Below are 18,867 nucleotides of genomic sequence, written 5' to 3' on the forward strand. Positions count from 1 at the left end.
AGTTGTGTCGCAGTGGGGTAGGTTCCCTACTATTTATTCGTGCACAGGTGATCGGATCTGATTCTTTCGATTCGAACCGTTCGCTGGAGAAGACCATCGTGTCTCGCGTTCGCTTCGTCAGGTTGGAAGCGCACAGTATGACCTGTATGAGTAGTGTAGGGCTTCGTCACCGTTGGAGCTGCGACGGATAGACGGTTCCCGTCCCGGTTCCGCTTGTGTCCCCTGCCGCAGAAGAAGGCCCTGCCGAGGCAGTGGCGATGGCTCCTGGCGGAGGAGACAGCGACTGCTATAAGTTCACGTTCACGTTGACGTCCTCGTTACTGTTGTCATTGTCGTTACTGTTGTTGTTACCGCTGCTGCCCTCGCCCATCATCAACTGCGCCGCCCGCTCACGGCAAGCGGCGGGAGTGAAACCAGTGCCGACCTTGTTGGCGACGATGCGCCATTTTTCGTTCTCATAGTCCTGCAGGGCCGTCCGGAGCTTTTGATCCTGTATTGTTTCGGACAAATCAGCATATATATCCCGTTTCTGGCTGATCGTCGGTGAGTAGGTAGTGTGTGCTTTCCGATCTTGTGCCAGGGAATTGACATAGTGGCAAGGAGTAAAGTAAGGAATCAAGACCGACCGTTTCCTCAGTCCACTGCGTAGTCTTCGCTTTCAGCTTGGTACAGTACCGCACCTGCAGCGTGCCGCTCGACCGTCCCGGGAAGAAATCCGCAATCTGCTTCCAGGTCAAGCTCTTGTTCTCCTTGAGATCAATCAAGAGCTGGTCGTCTTCGGGCGTAAACTTGAGCTTGGGCCCCCGCGGCCGCGGCGCCGGCGCCGGCATCCCGGCCTGCCCCACCACGCTCGGTGCTCCTCCTCCTCCCCCTCCCCCGCCGCTGTCTCGGCGCATCAGCTTGCTGGGCGGACCCGTGTCGGGAAGGCGGTGGTGATGATGTGTCGGCGGCGCCGCCGGTTGCGGTTGAGCATACGCGCTGCCAACGGGTAATGGCGTCTGCTGAGCCATCGACTCCAGCTGGCTCTGATCGAGATCCGTCATCCCCGAGACGGCGAGGTCCAGATCGTCCGGCCGTTGCCGCTTCACCCCCGCCGCCCCAGCCGTGGGGGTATGGGTCGCTGGGGTTAGAGGGGGATAGAGGGGCGACGCGACCACGGCGTGGGGAGACGGTCCGGCGCCAAAGTGTGGCGGCCCGGGATGTGTATGATGTCCCATGTGGCGCGCGGCGCCCGGGTGGTGGTGGTGCCCGGCCAGGTGTGACGGGTCGGTAAGGATTGGATGGGGGTGCGGATGGGCTGCGGGATAGTGCTGCGGCAGGCCATGGTGGTGGGATTGATGCGGAGGCGGCTCGTGTTGTAGGGGGGACGGCCCGGCATGTTGAAGCGAGCCTCGATGATGGTGGTGCTGCGGGTGGTGATGATGCTGGTGCATGTCATAAGCATTCGCAGCAGCCTGGCCCTGCTCGCCCGAATGCGGCTCTTGCGGCGAGTAGTCGACATTGTAATCTGGTCCCACACGGTAGTTGCCCGCCAGCGTGCCTCCAACACATGGGTTCCGCCAGAGCAAGCCGCTCTGGCTGGTCGCCGGAGTCTGAATCGAAAGAATTTGATGGGTCTGGGCCCCGCGGGGCTACTTTGGCGGGTAGGCTGCCGCGTATCGCTCGGTTCGGGGTAGCCAGTCCAGCGGTCCTTTTTCTCCTTTTTCCAAGTCACCTTCCGCCAACTTCGACAGCTGTGCGTAGCTTGGCTCCAGTACTAGCCCGTGTTAGACGAGAGGAAAGACGCATGTGGTGTCGAAGAGACGACGCGGCGGTGGTGATAGTTGGCGGTGATGTATGGCGAGGCTGCTATGGATGTCGGGGGTTTCTTACTCCCAAAGAAAGCAAAGAGTTGGTTCCGAGATGGGTGGGCGAGCAATGATAGAAGCTTAGTGGGCCGTCCTCACCAAGGTCATTGCAGGTGCATGTGTGACTTCCGTTCTTTTGGTAGCGTATCCGGACAGCGGTGGCCGGGATCTGATAATAGTATCCCGAGAGGCCCCCTTGTTCAAATACCTCCCCTTGCTTTGGAAAGAATGCCTTACAGAGACAGCAAAGCAGAGATTTCACTTCGATCCTTGGCAAGAAGCAGCGGGTATAAATGGCATTATATCGTCTGATCTTTGGTACTATGCAACAGAACGAGGGAGATGCGGGTGGCCGGAGCCTGGGGGTGGAAGTAGGTTTTATTACTTGTTGGCCGGGCTTTCCCAAATCCCAGTTCAAAAAGCACATGAGTGATTGCCCAAGTGCGAGACGACAGATGGTTCCTGAGCTGTGCGGAGCCAGAGTCACCTTGACCAACAATGACGGTAGCATAATTTGAGGATCTTATGCCATGGTCTGGCTGCCGGATATAGAAACAGGGACCAGGCCCTCGCTCATGATGCAACGGGTAGGACAGGGGGACGGAGAGCCACCAGAGCTAGGGTCAACGGGAAAACAAATTGTCAAATGCGTGACCCCGGCCGGTTTAAACCGAATCGGGGAGGGTCACCAAGACGGACTGTCCAAACAGAAATGTGGGCTGGAAGATGCATGGAATAATACAAAACATCAAGCCGGATGGAGAGCAGAATGTGAAACAAGCCCTTACCATGCAGCTGGAGAATGGGCATACCTAAGCAGGCAGGTAGCCAGCCTTGGTGGTGCTGTCAGCGCAGCTCCGAGTCTGCCTCTACTGCACGGCAGTTGCCTCGCAAGAGAAGCTTGGTAACGAGCGACCTCTCGCCGCTCCGACCCATACCATCCTCCAGTGGGTAAGGATACGGGACAGCAGTGGCGAGTGCCAAGGATGGGGGCTGGAGAGGCTGGGACGGAGAGGGAGAGGTGTGGGTGTAAGTGGCCCCGAGAAACGGTGTGCAGGAATACTTACTCCGCAGTGCTACCGCCGTTTTGCGCCTTGATAGACGGACTGCCGGGCCAGTCCGGAAGCACGGAGGTACCCCTACAGTACCTTCGTTGATGTAGTGTACAAGCAGGCAGAGAGCTTGGTGTCCTTGTTGTGGTGAAGAGACTTACTGGAATGATGTGGGCGGCAAGTGGAGAAAGTTGGTGGGTTTTGGCTGTTGTGTCCGAAAGAAGGTATAATACCGCCGGGGTGGGCTATATCAGACACGAAAAGAGATCGGTACCCTAGCTCGTTGTAGGGCAAGAAAAGCTGGAGGGGGACCACATGATTAGTTGCCAGATGCCGAACAGGGGAGAACAACGCCCAGCAAATAACTTGACTGTACCATGCGGTCCCCATGTTCTTGGTCCTGTCAAACGACAGCTTGATCCACCATTCTCGAGAATGCTTGATGTAACCCACACCCAGTGTCGAGCATGTGGCCTTCAGCCTGTGACAGGGCGAAGCTGGCAACTACATAATGTAGCCTGATGGTGATTAAGGGTCCAGCAGGTTTAAAACCTACGGGCTCACGGAAGGTGGCAACTTTGCAAACCTGGCGAAGGAGGATGTTAGGAGGTTTAGGGATAATGTGTCCCGTGGATCGAGTTGCCGCTGATAGGCGAAGGTTCCATGGGATAACCAGCGGGTAGGCGGGCATCCGAACCAGACTGGCCGTTGACCAGGTTCGTAGAAAAACAGCAGCTTTGCTGTCATGGCGATCACCGCTGGGGTGAAGTTGGGACCGACTGGGGGAGGAGGAGGAGGAGTGTCTGGGCCGTTTCTCCAATGGCTTCTTTTCTCAAATTGCGGCCATTCCTTTGCCAATGACAGGACAACGGTACCCAGATTTTCGGGTCAGAAGGCGCAGGTCAGCTTGGTGGCCGGCCAGCCGTTCGCCGCGACAAGTGTATGTGATCGAGTGTGTAGTGTATGACTGTATGTGCGCCGGAGAATAGCGTGCACCATGAGAATGTGAGGACAGGGCTTGAAGAGGCTAATCTCGGCCAGACCAAGGGTATCAGGCCCATCTCAATGCTGTGGAGGCTCACCCTGGTCATTTCTCGCCTTTTCGAGCCAGCCCCCACTGCAGTGATAGCGCGTTGACAGCGCGTTGAAGCAGCCAAGACAGCAGTTAGGCTAAGTCAGCGGCGCAATTGCGGGAAGACCAGAGATCAGACGAGGCCAGACCACAAGCTCGCAAAAGCGAAGTCGGAAAAGAGAGAAGGAAGGAATAAGGATTAGCGCAGGTACAGCCTTGGCAAGAAGGCCTCGGCTGCCGTGACGCGGCGCTCTCAATGAGACCATCGAGTTATGGGAAGCTGCGACCGAGCGGTGCATGAAGAAACGTGTTTCATTCGAACCTGGCAATTAAATGATGGATTATGCTTCCGCAAAAGACGTGATTGAGCCTATCTTGTGATTCCAGAAAACTGCAAGGAGCTTCTAGCTCCACGACTAGGGTTGTACAGTACAGGGGCAGCAACCTTGCTGAGCCTCCATGTCAAAGCCGACGACAAGACAACTTCAATCGCGTCCTGTACGTATCCGACCGGGTCTCTGGGGCTGCTTGGGGAATTGGAGACCGCTGATCTTCCTTTCCTGACTGAGAAGAATTGGAGCTGAAGACGAAGTCCATCACCTCCTCCGCACGGGCAGCCAACAGAATTGAGTGCAATACAGATCTCTTTCGGTCCCGACGCGTTGGAAAAGCAAACCGTTCAAGCTGACATGCCTGAACCTATCATCATTCCTTGAAAGCCCATAACTTGTATGTCTGCTATCTCAGCATTGAGTGCAGCTTCCGCCCAGACATTACGCAGGATCTAAAGGTTCGTATCCTAGGGCAGTGGAGAGCGGCGGTCAACCTCGTTCATGCTGAAGTGGAGGAGCCCTCGAAAAACGTTAGCAATCACTAGACCCTGGAGACAAGGCCGCATATGGTGATTAGAACTTCGATGAAATCAACTAAGCACCCGACTCCTCCATACATATCTAACGTGAACTACTCCGTACACGTGTAGAATGTCTACCAGTATACATACTATGTATAGATTTGTCAACGGGGGTGCATACCTGATGGGGCCTTTCGTATACGGAGTGCGTACGGCATTACCGCCGCAAGGCGAGACAGGGAATGCGGAAAATACGGAAGATACGGAGCCGGCGTGGTAGAGGGTTGGGGAAGAAAACAAGAGGTAATGTTGCGATGCTAACTCTAGCGGGATGGGCTTCGGTCCAGCTTCCGAGACTCCTGATCAGCGTTTTGGTTTTGACTCGGCCGGGGGGAGAAAGGGTGGGGAATTCCTGTGCGACATCACTCCAGATCGGGCTTGCCGTTGCCAAGGGGGCTAGCCTCCCGAGACATGGCTGGGAATTTGACCACGTTCGATGTTCCATCAGGAAGGGGAAAAAGCTCAAAATGGGAAACAGGCAGCAAAAGTCTTGACTCCATTTTGAAAGCTTGAACCAACCAAACCCACCCGGAGATTTGACAGATTCATGCAAACAGCCACTTGCATCCTGCGAACGCCCGGCCAAAGCTTCCAACTAGCAGATGACGTTACGGTAACTAGAAAAAGGTCCGCTCAATAGTTAGGAATAGGACTGCAAATTTCATGCTGAGAATGGAGCTGTCGATACTTTTCCTGTTCAAGGGAGCTTGGCGCCTGTCTTCGAGATTCGAGAAGCACCAACACTCATGCGACTGCCTGGGGCCCTAGGCTTACTGCAGCCTCTCTCCGCTGACCTCCGACGCCCAATGCTCGAGAAGGCCTTTTAGTCCAAGACGAAGCCCAGCTCGACCGCCCGGAAAAGGAAGCTGGGCTGGCCGAACGCATGAACGCATTGTGTGCAATTTCTGGTGATCATCAGCTCCCAACTGCTGAATCATACCTGACCTATCCCGCAATGACCCAAGCAATGTCAGCCGCGCACTCCTCGGCTCGAGCCGCGCGCGTCTCGGTTCCCAACTCTTTGGTTGTCCCCGTGCGATCACCCTCGTCCCGGCAGGACCTGCATCTCCTGTTTCCCAAGTCTTTGGAGAGCAGGAGCTCACATTATCACATTGGCGACCGGAGCAGCTAACTGGTACTTCCAGTGTAAGAGGAACGGGCGATTGGCAGAATGTCAACCTGGAATTTGGCTAAGTACTTTTATTCTGGGCTTCAACCAATGCCACAGCCTGCTGCATCAGGACCATTTACATGTAACTTCGATCTACATACGGATACTGAGTCAGTGGTTGTGTGGCCACCTAACTGAGCCTGGCCGTTCTAATTACGCTTTTGGGAACGTAGCGAAAATAATAAGTCTGTGGTTGCGACTGGACCTCATTGTGCTCGATGACAGTGAGTGAAGCTATCCGGGTGATTGTGACTTCTCGCTTTCAAAGGAACATGGAAGATCTCTCCAACTGTCCTCTGGTAGGTACTGTACTGTATTGTACCTCGTATTACGGAGCATTCGGAAGTGTATCCGTACCGTTGTATTTTGCTGTACAGTACGGAGTACAGAAAATTCTTACCTTGAGCTTCTGCACGAGCTGCGAGCACGATTGAAGATTATTAATCGCAGCAGTTACAGTCACGTGAGCTCGTGCCTAAACGCCACTTGATGGATCGCGACTTCCGTCGATGCGTCATCGAAGGCAACCTTGTTCACGGTTTTGAGAGTTTTGCTTCCATTCAATACAATCTTAGACTCACATCTCGTTCCTGATTGCTTTGTCAACTCGGATTCGAGAAAACCAATGCAGATAGTTCCTCTCCCTATCTATAATGTCGCATCAATAAGTCTTATTGCTGGCTTATTCGCTCCTGGTGCATTTGGTCTGCGCTCTCGCTGGACTCGCCGTTGACCCCATTTCTCTCCTCTACCGTTGCGCAGCGGAATGACTTCCTTACCCCAGCGGCCCGCCATGCCCGTCGCACCGGTGGATGCAGATATATCCGCAGAGCGCACGCAACAAGGCGACAATTTGACTCAGGAAGACGATGCTGCTCCCATACCAGGTGCCGACGAGGCAGCAGCAGACCTTGATGAGGAGGCTGCGCTCAAGATCCTGACTGAAAATGTCCGAGATCAAGATGATCTCGAACGTGATATCACTCTCCAAGCAAACCGCGCCTTGATTGAGGCCGAAGACAAGCGAGACCAGAAGCGTATTGAAAAGGCCGAACAGTTAAAATCACGGCTCGAAAACCAGCACAAAACTCAGCTGCACAAGCTCAACTCCAGCCATGGAAACCCCACTACCAAACTACGGATACAACGAGAACTCGCGCGCATAGAGGCAGAGATCGAGATTTGCGATAAGGACATTGCCGATTTCACCGCTCGCATTGAGCAGCGGAACCGTCAGGGCGATGCCGACGCTCTGCCCTCGACTGCCGGTGGCAAACTGCCCAACGAGACACAGCGTGACTACCTCATCAGAACAGGGAAGATTACCCCTTTTGCGACATTTGGCGGTCCTAGACCCGACGACGTCCAAGGAGAACTCGCTGAAGCCATCATTGATGCCGAGGAAGAGGCCATCGCCGAAGAGTTAGAGCAGAAGGTTGGCGATGGCCCTCGCTCGCACCAGAACCTCAGACTTCCTGGTTTTGCTGAGGACGAGTCGTATACTTCGGCCATCGAGTCCGAGTTTTCTCTGCGGCCGCGCAAGAAACGCAGGGTGCAAGCTGCTGCTGCTTCTGACGATGAGTTCACCCCGGCAGAGTCCGCCTCGGAAGCGGCCACTCCCGAATCCTATGCTTCTGACGATTTTGACATGACCGATCTCACTCCTAAACGGAGACGGGCCAAGACTGTCGTTGAGGAGAGCGATGATAAGGTCGATCTGAGCAATATTGACGACGGCAATGAGGCCGTGTATCAGAGGAGACTGAAAGATTGGGTCGACAGAAGGAGTCGAGCAAGACGCCATCACCGGGAAAAGCTAGGTCTGCCGCTTGATGATGATAGGGGAGATGAAGAGGAGTGGTTTAAGCCATGTCCCGATCAGCCAGATCATGAGTTTGAGAACGGACTCAAACTACCAGGCGACATCTACCCGGCTCTCTTTGACTACCAAAAGACTGGTGTGCAGTGGCTGGCAGAGTTGTATGCCCAGCGTGTCGGCGGCATTATCGGCGATGAAATGGGCTTAGGGAAAACAGGTTTGTCCTGCGTTCCCGTCCTCTGAGTCCCGTGTTTCCAGATGCGAGAAACTCATCTCTTTTATAGTCCAGCTTATATCATTTGTCGCCGCTCTGCATTACAGCAAAATGCTCGACAAGCCCGTCATTGTGGTCGCCCCCGCCACCGTCCTGCGCCAGTGGGTAAATGAGTTCCATCGCTGGTGGCCCCCGTTTCGCGTCTCTATTCTGCACTCATCTGGGAGCGGCATGTTCAATGTCCGTGACGAGGGCGAGATTGAGGACCACGTGGAGGATTGGGATAAGAAGCAGCGACCCAGCAAGTCCACCAAAGCGGCCAAGCGGATTGTGGACCGCGTGGTCAAGCATGGCCATGTTCTCGTCACCACATATGCTGGCCTCCAGACCTACGGCGACGTCCTAATTCCCGTTGACTGGGGTTACGCCGTCCTCGATGAAGGCCACAAGATCCGGAATCCGAACACTGCCGTTACGATATACTGCAAAGAGCTCCGCACGCCTAACCGGGTTATCCTGTCCGGCACTCCTATGCAGAACAATCTGACGGAGCTGTGGTCCTTGTTTGACTTCATCTATCCCATGCGGTTGGGTACACTGGTCTCTTTCCGCAGCCAGTTTGAGATCCCAATCAGGCTGGGAGGGTATGCCAATGCCACGAATCTCCAGATTATGACGGCACAGAAATGTGCCGAAACCCTCAAGGAGACTATCAGCCCGTACCTCCTCCAGCGCTTCAAGGTAGATGTCGCTGCCGACCTCCCAAAGAAGAGCGAGCAGGTGCTCTTTTGCAAGTTGTCCAAATTGCAGCGGGATGCATATGAGTCGTTTCTCATATCTAACGACATGGCGTCGATCCTCAACGGCAAACGTCAGTCTTTGTATGGCATTGACATTCTTCGCAAGATCTGCAATCATCCCGATCTGCTGGATCCCAGGCTCAAGAATAAACCCGGCTACACATGGGGTAGCGCGAGCAAGTCTGGCAAAATGGCGGTTGTCAAGTCACTGCTACCCATGTGGAAACGCTTGGGACACAAGACACTGCTTTTCTGCCAGGGTGTTCAGATGCTGGACATTATCGAAGCCTTTGTCAGGCGTCTGGATAATATCAAGTACCTCCGCATGGACGGCAAGACTCCCGTCAAGCAGCGGCAGGCTCTCGTCGACCAGTTCAACAAAGACGCAGAGATTGATATCTTCTTGCTGACAACAAAGGTGGGCGGGTTGGGCTTGAATTTGACATCAGCCAACCGAGTCATCATCTTCGACCCGGATTGGAACCCGTCCACCGACGTGCAGGCGCGAGAACGAGCCTGGAGACTCGGTCAGAAGCGGGAAGTTACGATCTACCGGTTGATGACGGCGGGAACCATAGAAGAGAAGATCTATCACCGTCAAATATTCAAGCAGTTTCTGTCCAATAAGGTGCTGAAGGATCCAAAACAGCGGGCCTCATTCAACCTCCACGACTTGCACGATCTGTTCAGCCTCAGTTCTTATGAAGACGGGGTGACGGAAACCAGTGAGATGTTCAAAGGCAGCGATGCCGATCCTACGAAGAAGTCTGCAGGACCAAAGGAGCTCATCCTGCCTGGAAACGACGTCGTACCCCCGCGGCCCACGCAAAGCGGAATCGCAGCCAAGACCGAACCTGTCGGCAGCACGGACGAGAAAGAGGCGGACGACCTCCGCAACGTTGAAGGCGTGGCAGGACTGGAGGAATACAGGGACAATTCTGGTGCGCCGGCCACGAACGAAGAGGACCGGATCATGGAGGGCATTTTTGCGCGGGCTGGCGTCCACAGCACATTAGAGCACGAGGAGATTATCAACGGCAAGAAAGCAGTTAGGGCAGATCCCAAGCTGCTCCAGCAGGAGGCCAACCGTATCGCCGCACAGGCCGCCCTTAGTCTCCGGCGCGCAGGCGAGCAAGCGCGCAACGTCCCGATTGGTACCGTGACCTGGACCGGTGAAGTTGGGGAGGCTGGGCGGCCGACCAATGTCCGTCGTGGGATGCATGGCGGGCCGAGCTCGGCCGGCATATTGGCTGGTGTTGCGGCGCGACAGGGTCTCAACTCCTCAGGGAGCGGGGGTAGTCCGAGATCGAGATCGGGGACGCCTGGCGGTGGGCTACGGGACACGAATCTAAGGGCTAAAGATTTTGAGAGGATGATTCCAGAGTTTATCAGGCGGCATGGCGGGAAAGTGCCGTCCAAACTGCTGGTGGATCACTTCAACCAGTACTGCACCGGCCCCAGACAGGCGGACGAGTTCAAGGCGGCGCTGGGCAAGGTGGCCAAGATGGAGAAGCCGGGGTCGAGCATGCGCGCGGTGTGGAAGCTCAAGCCTCAGTATCAGTGATGGCTCACTACTCGTGACGCACGGTTCACCACGAGAGGAGTTTGTCCAATGGTTAGCTGATGCCCAAGGGATGTCGAACTAGACGCATTGTGCTTCGCAGTTCAAACTATACTATATAGACAGCCATGATTTGATGGATAGATGATAATGAAGTCGAATCCATGGATACTACCAAGTGTTGTAGATGAATTACTCTGTGTCCTCAGAGATCCAGTGAGCCAACTCGAGTAGTACTTATCCAAGTGCCCGGGTTTAACAAGCCGCGCGGTAGTTGAAAACGGCAATGGGGCCGGGGCGATTGATAATGGCTTACGAGAAGTGCCGGGCCAATCAATGTGGAGACGTTCCCAAGCACAGGGTAAGTATGCTTGCTGTAAGGCAACGCGATGGAATGGCATGCTTTCTGAACGGAGAGGGGGCCGGAGTTGTGGTGACTGAGCTCGACCGAACCTTATTTGTATGTAATGTATACCCTCTCTCCGACTCTTGGACGCTGTTTTGTCCCTCAGCCTTAACCTCAGCTCACTCACTCACTCATTCATGCATTCACCATCATCAAAGACTGCCCGCCGCTCACACTCTGGAGGATTTGTAGAAGGCAGTGAGTCGCAGCAGCTTGTTTACTATAACTCACCAGTCTCAAAAGCCAAGTCAGGCCGCGTGTTGTGGTGGTGGAAACTAGTGAGGACGTGTGTGCAGCCCCTGTAAAGAACAGTGCCGTCTCTGGGGTGCCAGCCGCAGGGGACCACAATAGGGACAAAGCGGACAGCAGCAGCAGCAGCAGCAGCAGCAGCAGTCCGAACAGGGTCATGACCATGCCAGTGGACGACATCGGGTCCGGATCCGTTTCCGGTCAAGGTTCCGGCCCCGTGTGCTCTCCCAACCCTGGTCCGGGCCCGAGTCCGAGGACCCAGCAGAAACCGGAGCCCGAGCCGGCACGGCAATCGGAGCCGAAGCAAGAAGAAGAAACACTACCGCCTCTCACTCCGCAGGAATTCCGCATTTACAACCGCCTCGCTGAAACAATGGAGTACTTTGTATGTACCGGCAGCCCCTTTTCGCCTGACATTCCATCTCATCATCATTATTTTTATCCCCTCTTCCTTCCGTTTTGTTTTTCTTTTCACTCTTTGCCTTCTTCCGTTTCCATTTCCCCATCGTCAACCACACCCTTTCTTCGTATCCAACCCTCCCCCCAACCCCTTTACCCCAACCTCTCAGCCAACCCAAACCAAAAGATACTATCCATATCCACCCACATGTTATGACATACACATATACCACCCATATCACGATATACCAACACCACCACCTGCTAACCATGTACCACACAACAACAACAACAGCACGACCACTTCCGCCAAACCTGGACCCTCCTCTACGAGGCCTGCGCCCGCAACCAGCGGCCCCCTCACCTCTCTCTCAGACAGTTCCTCGACGAAGGGCTGAGCCTGGTCCGCTATCTCACCACGCACCACACCATTGAGGAAACGCACCTGTACCCGATCCTGGCGTGCAAAATGCCCGAGTTCCGCGCCGCTACTGCACGTTCACATTCACATTCACACCACCATCACCATCACAACGGCCCAATATCTGGCCAACAGTCGGCGGGAGAAGGTGATGATGGCAACGACTGTGAGCTGATAGTGCAGCACCGGCTGATCCACGCGGGCATGGACGAGTTCGAAGCCTACCTGCGGCGATGCAAGACGGGCGAGTGCGAGCTGTCGCTGTCGGTGCTCAAGGAGAAGATGGATTCATGGGGCGAGGTGCTGCTCAGGCATCTCGACCAGGAAGTGGAGGCGCTGAGTGCCGAGAGGATGAGGCGGTACTGGACTGTGTCTGAGATGAGGGCTATTCCCATCTGATTTGGTCCGTTGGTTCTTTCCCTCACGAGTCAGAAGGGCTAGGCTGCAGATATCATTGTGATGCTAGTGTTCTTCATTGTTAGGACTGCAGTTTCGCGGCCGTTGCTAACTCTACACAATATCATGGTACTCTACACAGGCAAATTCGCCAAAGCCTGCCGGATATCCAGCCTCCACCTCCCCAGATGCGCTTAGGGTATCATGCCTCAAATACGATACAAGTAAAGGAAATCAGGAGCCGCTGTGGAACCACCATCGGTTCAAACATGGGTTCAATGAGCGTATGTTCTTCCGACGCTCAAAGTGCCCGAGACTGGTTGTTCATGTAACTCAGGAAGAATATATTATCGGCAATGCGGGGTCGTCCAAGTATCGAGTGTGACTCCGGCTATTGTCAGACAGTGATGAGGTGTGCATCAATGATGGAGATGCTGGACTCAACTGGCCCCTTTCCTAGGCAGATATCGATGACTGCGACGGCGCCAGGATAATGCTCTTTGTCCCGAATGTCATCCTTGGCAGCACCGTCGTCGGCAAGAAGGGGGTGTTTCTCTTCGTCTTCGTCAGGCGACGGGGTGTTGCAACCCATTGTATCGTGCGAGACCTCAACAGCGAGGATGTTCTCGCCATCAGGAATGGAGGGGTTGGCATTTAGAATACCGATCTTGGGAGTCTTGTCGCCCAATACATCTTTGTTCAGACGTATCGCCAACCTGCTGGACGTTGTGCGCGGCTCACCCGTTCCGTTGATAGGACCGACGAGTCGCCGCGGAATGGTAAGCTTTCTGTGGGCGTCCCTAGGAGTCGAGGGCACCGTGCCGGCGCCTGGATCGGGGAGTTCGCGTGCCGAGGTCTCTTCAACCCTTGTCAGGTAGTTTTGGGGCTGGTCATGGTTAGGCAAGGGCTTTTGATAAGGGAGGGGCCGTCTGGATTCTTACTAGGGGAACCGGCCGATATCCAAGATTCTTGACCACATCAGCATCGCAATACGGCCTGGAGCCCATGTGGCCAAAGGAAAAGCTGACTGCAACGGTTGGTAGTATGTCCCCGCTCAGAATGCTGTTCAGGCTGAGGTAGGATTTATCTCTACCGAACTTGTGACAACGAGCACAGAGTTTGCGCCGGCATTCAAATTTCGGATCCGGTACCCACGGTATCTTGTCAGAAGGGTATTTACGCCTGGCATAGGGGAAATTGGGATGATCGGTGCGACACCGTTCGTCAGCTATCGCCTTGTGGACCTTGGGAGAGTGTGAGTACGACGAAGCAGTGAGAGATCGGGGGAGCAACGCACATTCTCACGCTGCGAAAGCAGCACACTGAGCTGTTGGGGAGTGTATGAGCACAGCTGCTCCTCAGACATTTCCTTGAGTAGGCTGTATTTCTCGCTGCGTGCGTCTGCGCCGAACTTGCCGAGGGTCATCTCCTCGACGAATTTGTGCCCAATGTCATCGAAAGCAACCTTTCATCGTAATCAGCATGATGCTACTGTAGTCGAACGTTGCCGACTTACCTCGAAGCCCTTGTTCTTCGCAAAGAGGAGAAGCGGATCTCTGTCGATGGTGCAGCGGTAGAGGAACCCGAACGGGGGCCATCGATGGCAGGATTCGCACCTGTACTCCTCTTGATATAGACTTGTCATCGTGGAGTGGTTGCACACCGGCTGCCAGACATAATCTGGACAGAACCTAGACAACGGGATAGGCAGGTCGCGGCTGGGCTGCGGATTGTCTGAATCGCTCGGCTTGTAGGCTTCAGATATGTGACTCTGCCGGGCACCAGCTACGCCTAGGCTTGCGGTAACCATTCCGCCCTGTGTCCAACTGTCCATCGATACTTTAAGGCAGTGCCTTGCATAACCTACTGAGGAAGAGTCGTGCCAGCGAGGATAGAGGTGATAGTCTCGTCGAAAACGGCACAAGTGCCTCGTTTTCGTGGAGGTGGGATGGACACTAAGAGAAGGAGTGAAATGCGTAAAACACGCGACTGGAAAGGACTGGGAAAACTGATAATCATGTGTACGCGAGTGAATCGCGTCAAGTTTTAAGAAGGGCTGCTAATTCGAGAAGTTCAGCCAAACATCGTTTGGGCAAGGGAAAGAAGGCAACCGCAGGAGGTCCGGTGCAGTACTGTGAACAAGCCCTTTGCTTTCATCGCAACTTCCTTAGGCGAAAACCATAATTCAGACAACAAACCACATTCTGCCATTTCATGTCTGACCTGACTTTTTCGATCCTATGGGCCAGGGAGGATTGACTACCTTGATATCATCAGATCAAATCCCGGTGAACCAGAACCTCACATCGTCAGCAGAACCGCCGCTTTTCGGATCTCGCGAAAGAGATCAACTCCATTGTTCTGTAATTCACGCTCGCATGCCACACGACAAGGAACCACCTGGAAAAGGCAGCGCATCGTGCCTCTAAGATCGAAGACGGCTCTCACAGCCGTCGAGTCGACGTCGCAGACAAGACATGCGGCTCAAAATTTAGCCTCATCGGGAGGAATCCAGGAACCGAAGCCGACTTTCAAGGCAGCCCTGATCGTGCTACTGTAACAGGCACGCCACACATTCAGAAAGCGCAATGAGAAAGTTTTGCGGACCCGAATCCCTTCACCGGTCTCTCGCATTGGACATCATCGTGGTGGGCAGATGAGTGGTCGAGAAGCTCAGGCGGAAACCACGGACAGGGGTTTCAATTGGCAGGGGTTGGTGAGCTGTCGGTTTCTCAGCAGCGACGGGGCAGGTCTGGGGGGAAAACAAAGCCTCGGCCATTCGGACGGGCTGGCCAATCAGCAGTGTTTGCTGTGGCCTGCATTCAGGTCTCCACAACACTCGCTCCCCCAGGGCAGAGCGATCCCCCAGCCGCGCGACACCCACGGGCGACAGGGGGAGCTCAGCACCCCCATCCAAAAAACCAACCTCCCCAATCCACTTTGGCCCGATGTCCCGACCGCAACAAGCCAAGGTTTCGCGAACGCAGCTTTGAACCTGTCACCTCCCCGGCCTCCTCCTCATCAATCAATCGTAAGTCAATGCTCTTTCCTCTGTTCTGTGACTATCCAAGCGCATTGAACCACCGTCTCGACGCGCCGTTTTTGCTCTTCCACGGCCGTTCCATTGTGGACCTAAGCCCGACTCTCCCCCTCCAGAACCGGACATTTGCTCCGCTGTAAACAAAGCGTTGGCCCGGCGCAACCAAGGCGTTCAAAATCATTTGCCCGCCGCAGACAAGGCCAAAGAATCGTGCGATCGACTAATCAGGCTTTCATCTTACTTTCAGATTTCGTACACCGCTGCATGACGATTTTGACCTTCACGAGCCATGTCGCTTAAGATAGAGCGGGACACAGTCAAGGAGACCGTCAACAAGGGCGGTCTCGTTGGCTCCGCCGCAGTCGCCGTGGCCGAGGCCGCCACCGGCAACCTTCCGGGCACCAGCGGCAAGCACCCTGTCGCTGCCGTCGTCGGCACCGCCCTCACCGGCGGCAGACAAAATGCGGGCACCAAGGGTTATCTCGCGGTACGTTTGTCGCGCACACACCTCAGGCGTTTTGGTCAGCCTGCGACTGACATCTTCGTGTGCTTCTTCTCTAGGCCTACCTCCGACAATTAGAGGAGCATCCCTTGCGGACCAAGATGCTCACGGCCGGTACTCTGGCTGGCGCTCAGGAGCTGATGGCGTCGTGGTTGGCCAAGGACCGAAACAAGCACGGCAACTACTTCACATCGCGCGTACCCAAGATGGCGGCTTACGGCGCCCTCGTCAGCGCCCCTCTGGGCCATTTCCTCATCTGGCTCCTGCAAAAGGCCTTCAGCGGGCGGACTAGCTTGCGGGCCAAGATTCTCCAGATTCTCGTCAGCAACTTGATTGTACGTTTGCTGCCCCCCCCTTTCCCTCCCGCCATAACATGTCTTTCCGCGCTGAACTAACTATCTGTCACATCACAGATCGCGCCCATCCAAAACACCGTCTACCTCATCGCCATGGCGCTCATCGCCGGCGCCAAGACGTTCCACCAGGTCCGGGCCACGGTGCGCGTTGGTTTCTGGAAGGTGATGCGCGTCAGCTGGATCACGTCGCCCATCTGCCTCGCCTTCGCCCAAAAGTTCCTCCCCGAAAACACGTGGGTGCCCTTCTTCAACCTCGTCTCCTTCGTCATCGGCACCTACATCAATACCGTCACCAAGAAGAAGCGCCTCTCGGCCCTGCGCAAGAAGCACTTTGGCGACTCGGGCCGCACCCCCGGCGGCTCCACCATCGGCCCCCGCCCCGACGACTACCCGCCCCTCGGACCTAACCCTCAGTACTAAGCCCGGGCCCGGTTTAGGGGGGATTGAGGTAGAGTAGAGCGGTGCTTGGAGTGTTGAGGAATGGGCGATGGGGTCACGGCGATGATGGATAGCGCCCACTACTTCCTGGGGACGATATGGTGAAGAAGGATACGTGTGTGAACAAGGATTACTGTTATGACGGAATGTGATGCAATGGGGGGCGCAGCTCCTCCGAGGGAGTTTTGGTGGGGAGGGATACCTGTATATTTCTGTCATGTTTTAACGTCCAATGTCGCGCTCACTCTTGCGATGATGGATAGATGAATGTTAGTTGGGATACCTCGTGCCTCTGTCGACCCTCGTACCATGGAGAAGCTTAGAACGTCATGTTATGTACAAGACGCCAGGCGCAAAAACTAACAGAACCCCCTCCTGAATGGCCAGTGGCTAATCGAAGGAGTATCTCGCTGCGTGCTCGGTGCGATGTACTTCGTACGCAGCGTACACCTCCAGGGTCTTTGCCTTCAGCCCTCCAAACCTCTCACTATCCTCAGTTATGTCATGACATTCAAAGGCGATAGTAACCGTCTGAACGAGATTACCCAGGAGCCCAGGCAAGCTAGGCTGCAAGGCTGAGTCCCGCAGCGGTTACCCGCATGCCGGCCTTTGACCGCATGCCGTCTGCGGTGAGTTCTCTTGGGAGACATGGCCAGCCAGCGACGACGGCCGTGGCATCAGTGATGGAAATATCTAAGCGTGCGATGTCAGCCTGCACCTCAAGCGCTCACTCATCTTACAAATCTCACTTCGTAATCGCTTACCGTCACCTAGGCGCTGTCCTGGATGCTTTCTTCCGATAAGGACCAAGACAAGGAGGGCCATCTTGCCAGCCTTGTCCTGCCTTACCGATTCGGGTCGAACGGGCATTCAGGCAACGCTTCGGAGCAAGCATTCCGTCCTCTCTTCCTTCAACTCGGCGTTTCCCCGCCAAAATGCTGCTGGTCCTCATCGAGCATGAATCCCGGGCTCCAGTACTCCCACTCGTCGCCGCTCTGCTTGTCGACCCAGAGCATGCCCTCACCGACCAAATCCTCGATGGCCGTCTGCGCCCTGGCGCGGGCCCACCGGAGGTTGACCATGAGCATCGACACGCTGACATAGCCAAGCACCTGGGCCGCCTCAAGCACGGCGCTCTGGTCCGTGTTAAGCTCCTTGGGCACCGACCGGATGTAGGGCTTGCTGCCGACCCGGATGATCGAGTAGGCCGAGCCGAGCGGCTTGAGCGTGCCCACGGCGCGGAGTATGTCGTCTCTGCCGGCATCAAGCACATTATCACAGTTAGAAAAGGAAGAGAAGAAACATATGCATGCTTTCAGACCAGAGGTATATGACTTGGGTGTAAAATGGTACACTCACTCAGTAATCTCAGACGCACCCTCAACCCGGTTACTCATAATCCTCTCCCGCACCTTGCGCAGCTCAATCAACCCTCCATTCTCGCCCCTGGTCTCGGAACAGACCTCGACGACGCGGACGGCGAGCTCAAAGTAAAAGTCGTTGACGGACCTGCCCAGAAGCTGCGCCCAGATCGAACCGCCCCCTTTTCCCTCCCCCCCACCAGTACTAGTACTGCTGGCGAGCGGGTCGACGCCAATGGCAGCGCACATGCGCGCAAACTGGGCGCGGAAGGTCGGGTTGGAGCGAATGTCCTTTGCGTGCGTCGCCGCGAACTGGTGCAGCAGCGACCGGAACACGGCCAGCTGCGTCTCGAGCGCCGCCGCGTTGGCTGACCGCAGCGATGAGCCGTGTGATGCGTACTGCGCCGACGTCAGCCGGCTGCGGTCAAAGGCCGCCAGGCCGACGCCTTTGCGGGACATTGTATTTCTCTTTCTCTTAAGAGTGTGTATATAATTAGTTGCGTGTGTGCTCGCGTGAGTGTATACTAGATAGTGAGTCTGAGAGGGAGACGACAGTTTGTAAGCGATGACGTTGTCTTGAACTGGGAGAGGTTGATCGATGTTCTGTCCTGTGTAAGGTGCTTGAAAGAGGGATTGTGGGGCGATAAGATAAGCTAGCTAGGAGATGTTCCCTCCTTTCAGCCCCTGAACCCCTGAATTCTAGAGGGTGTCAACCCCGTATAAGTACACACCTTAGATAGTCTGATTTTGAACACACTGTAAGCCTGCTCCAACCATGTCAAACCATGACAGTTAGATCTGGCAGCTAGTCAATTCCCACTCTGCAGCGTCAAACCAACTAGCAAGTTCG

At 55.2% G+C, this 18,867-nt stretch overlaps 6 protein-coding genes across 6 annotated transcripts; 3 read left to right on the forward strand and 3 right to left on the reverse strand.

Annotated features, from left to right (window-relative positions):
• Nucleotides 1–286: 286 nt before the first annotated feature.
• Nucleotides 287–1,501, reverse strand: N656DRAFT_795669 (uncharacterized protein; the record flags this gene model as incomplete). The annotated part of the gene is made up of 3 exons (XM_064817443.1): nt 287–490; nt 627–1,120; nt 1,171–1,501. The coding sequence occupies 3 exons, from the start codon at nt 1,499–1,501 to the stop codon at nt 287–289; spliced, it is 1,029 nt and encodes a 342-aa protein (XP_064672531.1).
• A 5,078-nt stretch (nt 1,502–6,579) lies between these two features.
• N656DRAFT_775998 (uncharacterized protein) lies at nt 6,580–10,638 on the forward strand. Its single transcript, XM_064814553.1, has 2 exons — nt 6,580–8,091; nt 8,159–10,638. Exons 1-2 carry the CDS (start codon nt 6,849–6,851, stop codon nt 10,450–10,452), a joined length of 3,537 nt encoding a protein of 1,178 aa, XP_064672532.1. The 5' UTR covers nt 6,580–6,848; the 3' UTR covers nt 10,453–10,638.
• Nucleotides 10,639–11,503: 865 nt separating this feature from the next.
• N656DRAFT_776000 (uncharacterized protein) lies at nt 11,504–12,678 on the forward strand. The gene has a single exon (XM_064814554.1). It carries the CDS (start codon nt 11,973–11,975, stop codon nt 12,321–12,323), a length of 351 nt encoding a protein of 116 aa, XP_064672533.1. The 5' UTR covers nt 11,504–11,972; the 3' UTR covers nt 12,324–12,678.
• A 538-nt stretch (nt 12,679–13,216) lies between these two features.
• On the reverse strand, nt 13,217–14,130 carry N656DRAFT_703605 (uncharacterized protein; the record flags this gene model as incomplete). Its single annotated transcript, XM_064811106.1, has 3 exons — nt 13,217–13,564; nt 13,618–13,785; nt 13,837–14,130. 3 exons carry the CDS (start codon nt 14,128–14,130, stop codon nt 13,217–13,219), a joined length of 810 nt encoding a protein of 269 aa, XP_064672534.1.
• A 1,167-nt stretch (nt 14,131–15,297) lies between these two features.
• Nucleotides 15,298–17,069, forward strand: N656DRAFT_776002 (uncharacterized protein). Its single transcript, XM_064814555.1, has 3 exons — nt 15,298–15,847; nt 15,922–16,197; nt 16,276–17,069. The coding sequence occupies exons 1-3, from the start codon at nt 15,650–15,652 to the stop codon at nt 16,636–16,638; spliced, it is 837 nt and encodes a 278-aa protein (XP_064672535.1). The 5' UTR covers nt 15,298–15,649; the 3' UTR covers nt 16,639–17,069.
• Nucleotides 17,070–17,185: 116 nt separating this feature from the next.
• N656DRAFT_474506 (EAP30/Vps36 family protein) lies at nt 17,186–18,803 on the reverse strand. The gene is made up of 3 exons (XM_064809771.1): nt 18,016–18,803; nt 17,421–17,910; nt 17,186–17,349 (listed from the first exon to the last, which is right to left on the reverse strand). The coding sequence occupies exons 1-2, from the start codon at nt 18,474–18,476 to the stop codon at nt 17,568–17,570; spliced, it is 804 nt and encodes a 267-aa protein (XP_064672536.1). The 5' UTR covers nt 18,477–18,803; the 3' UTR covers nt 17,186–17,349; nt 17,421–17,567.
• Nucleotides 18,804–18,867: the final 64 nt, after the last annotated feature.

The sequence above is a fragment of the Canariomyces notabilis genome, assembly GCF_033297395.1.
Source record: "Canariomyces notabilis strain CBS 508.74 unplaced genomic scaffold N656scaffold_4, whole genome shotgun sequence".
NCBI classification, from domain to species: Eukaryota; Fungi; Ascomycota; class Sordariomycetes; order Sordariales; family Chaetomiaceae; genus Canariomyces; species Canariomyces notabilis.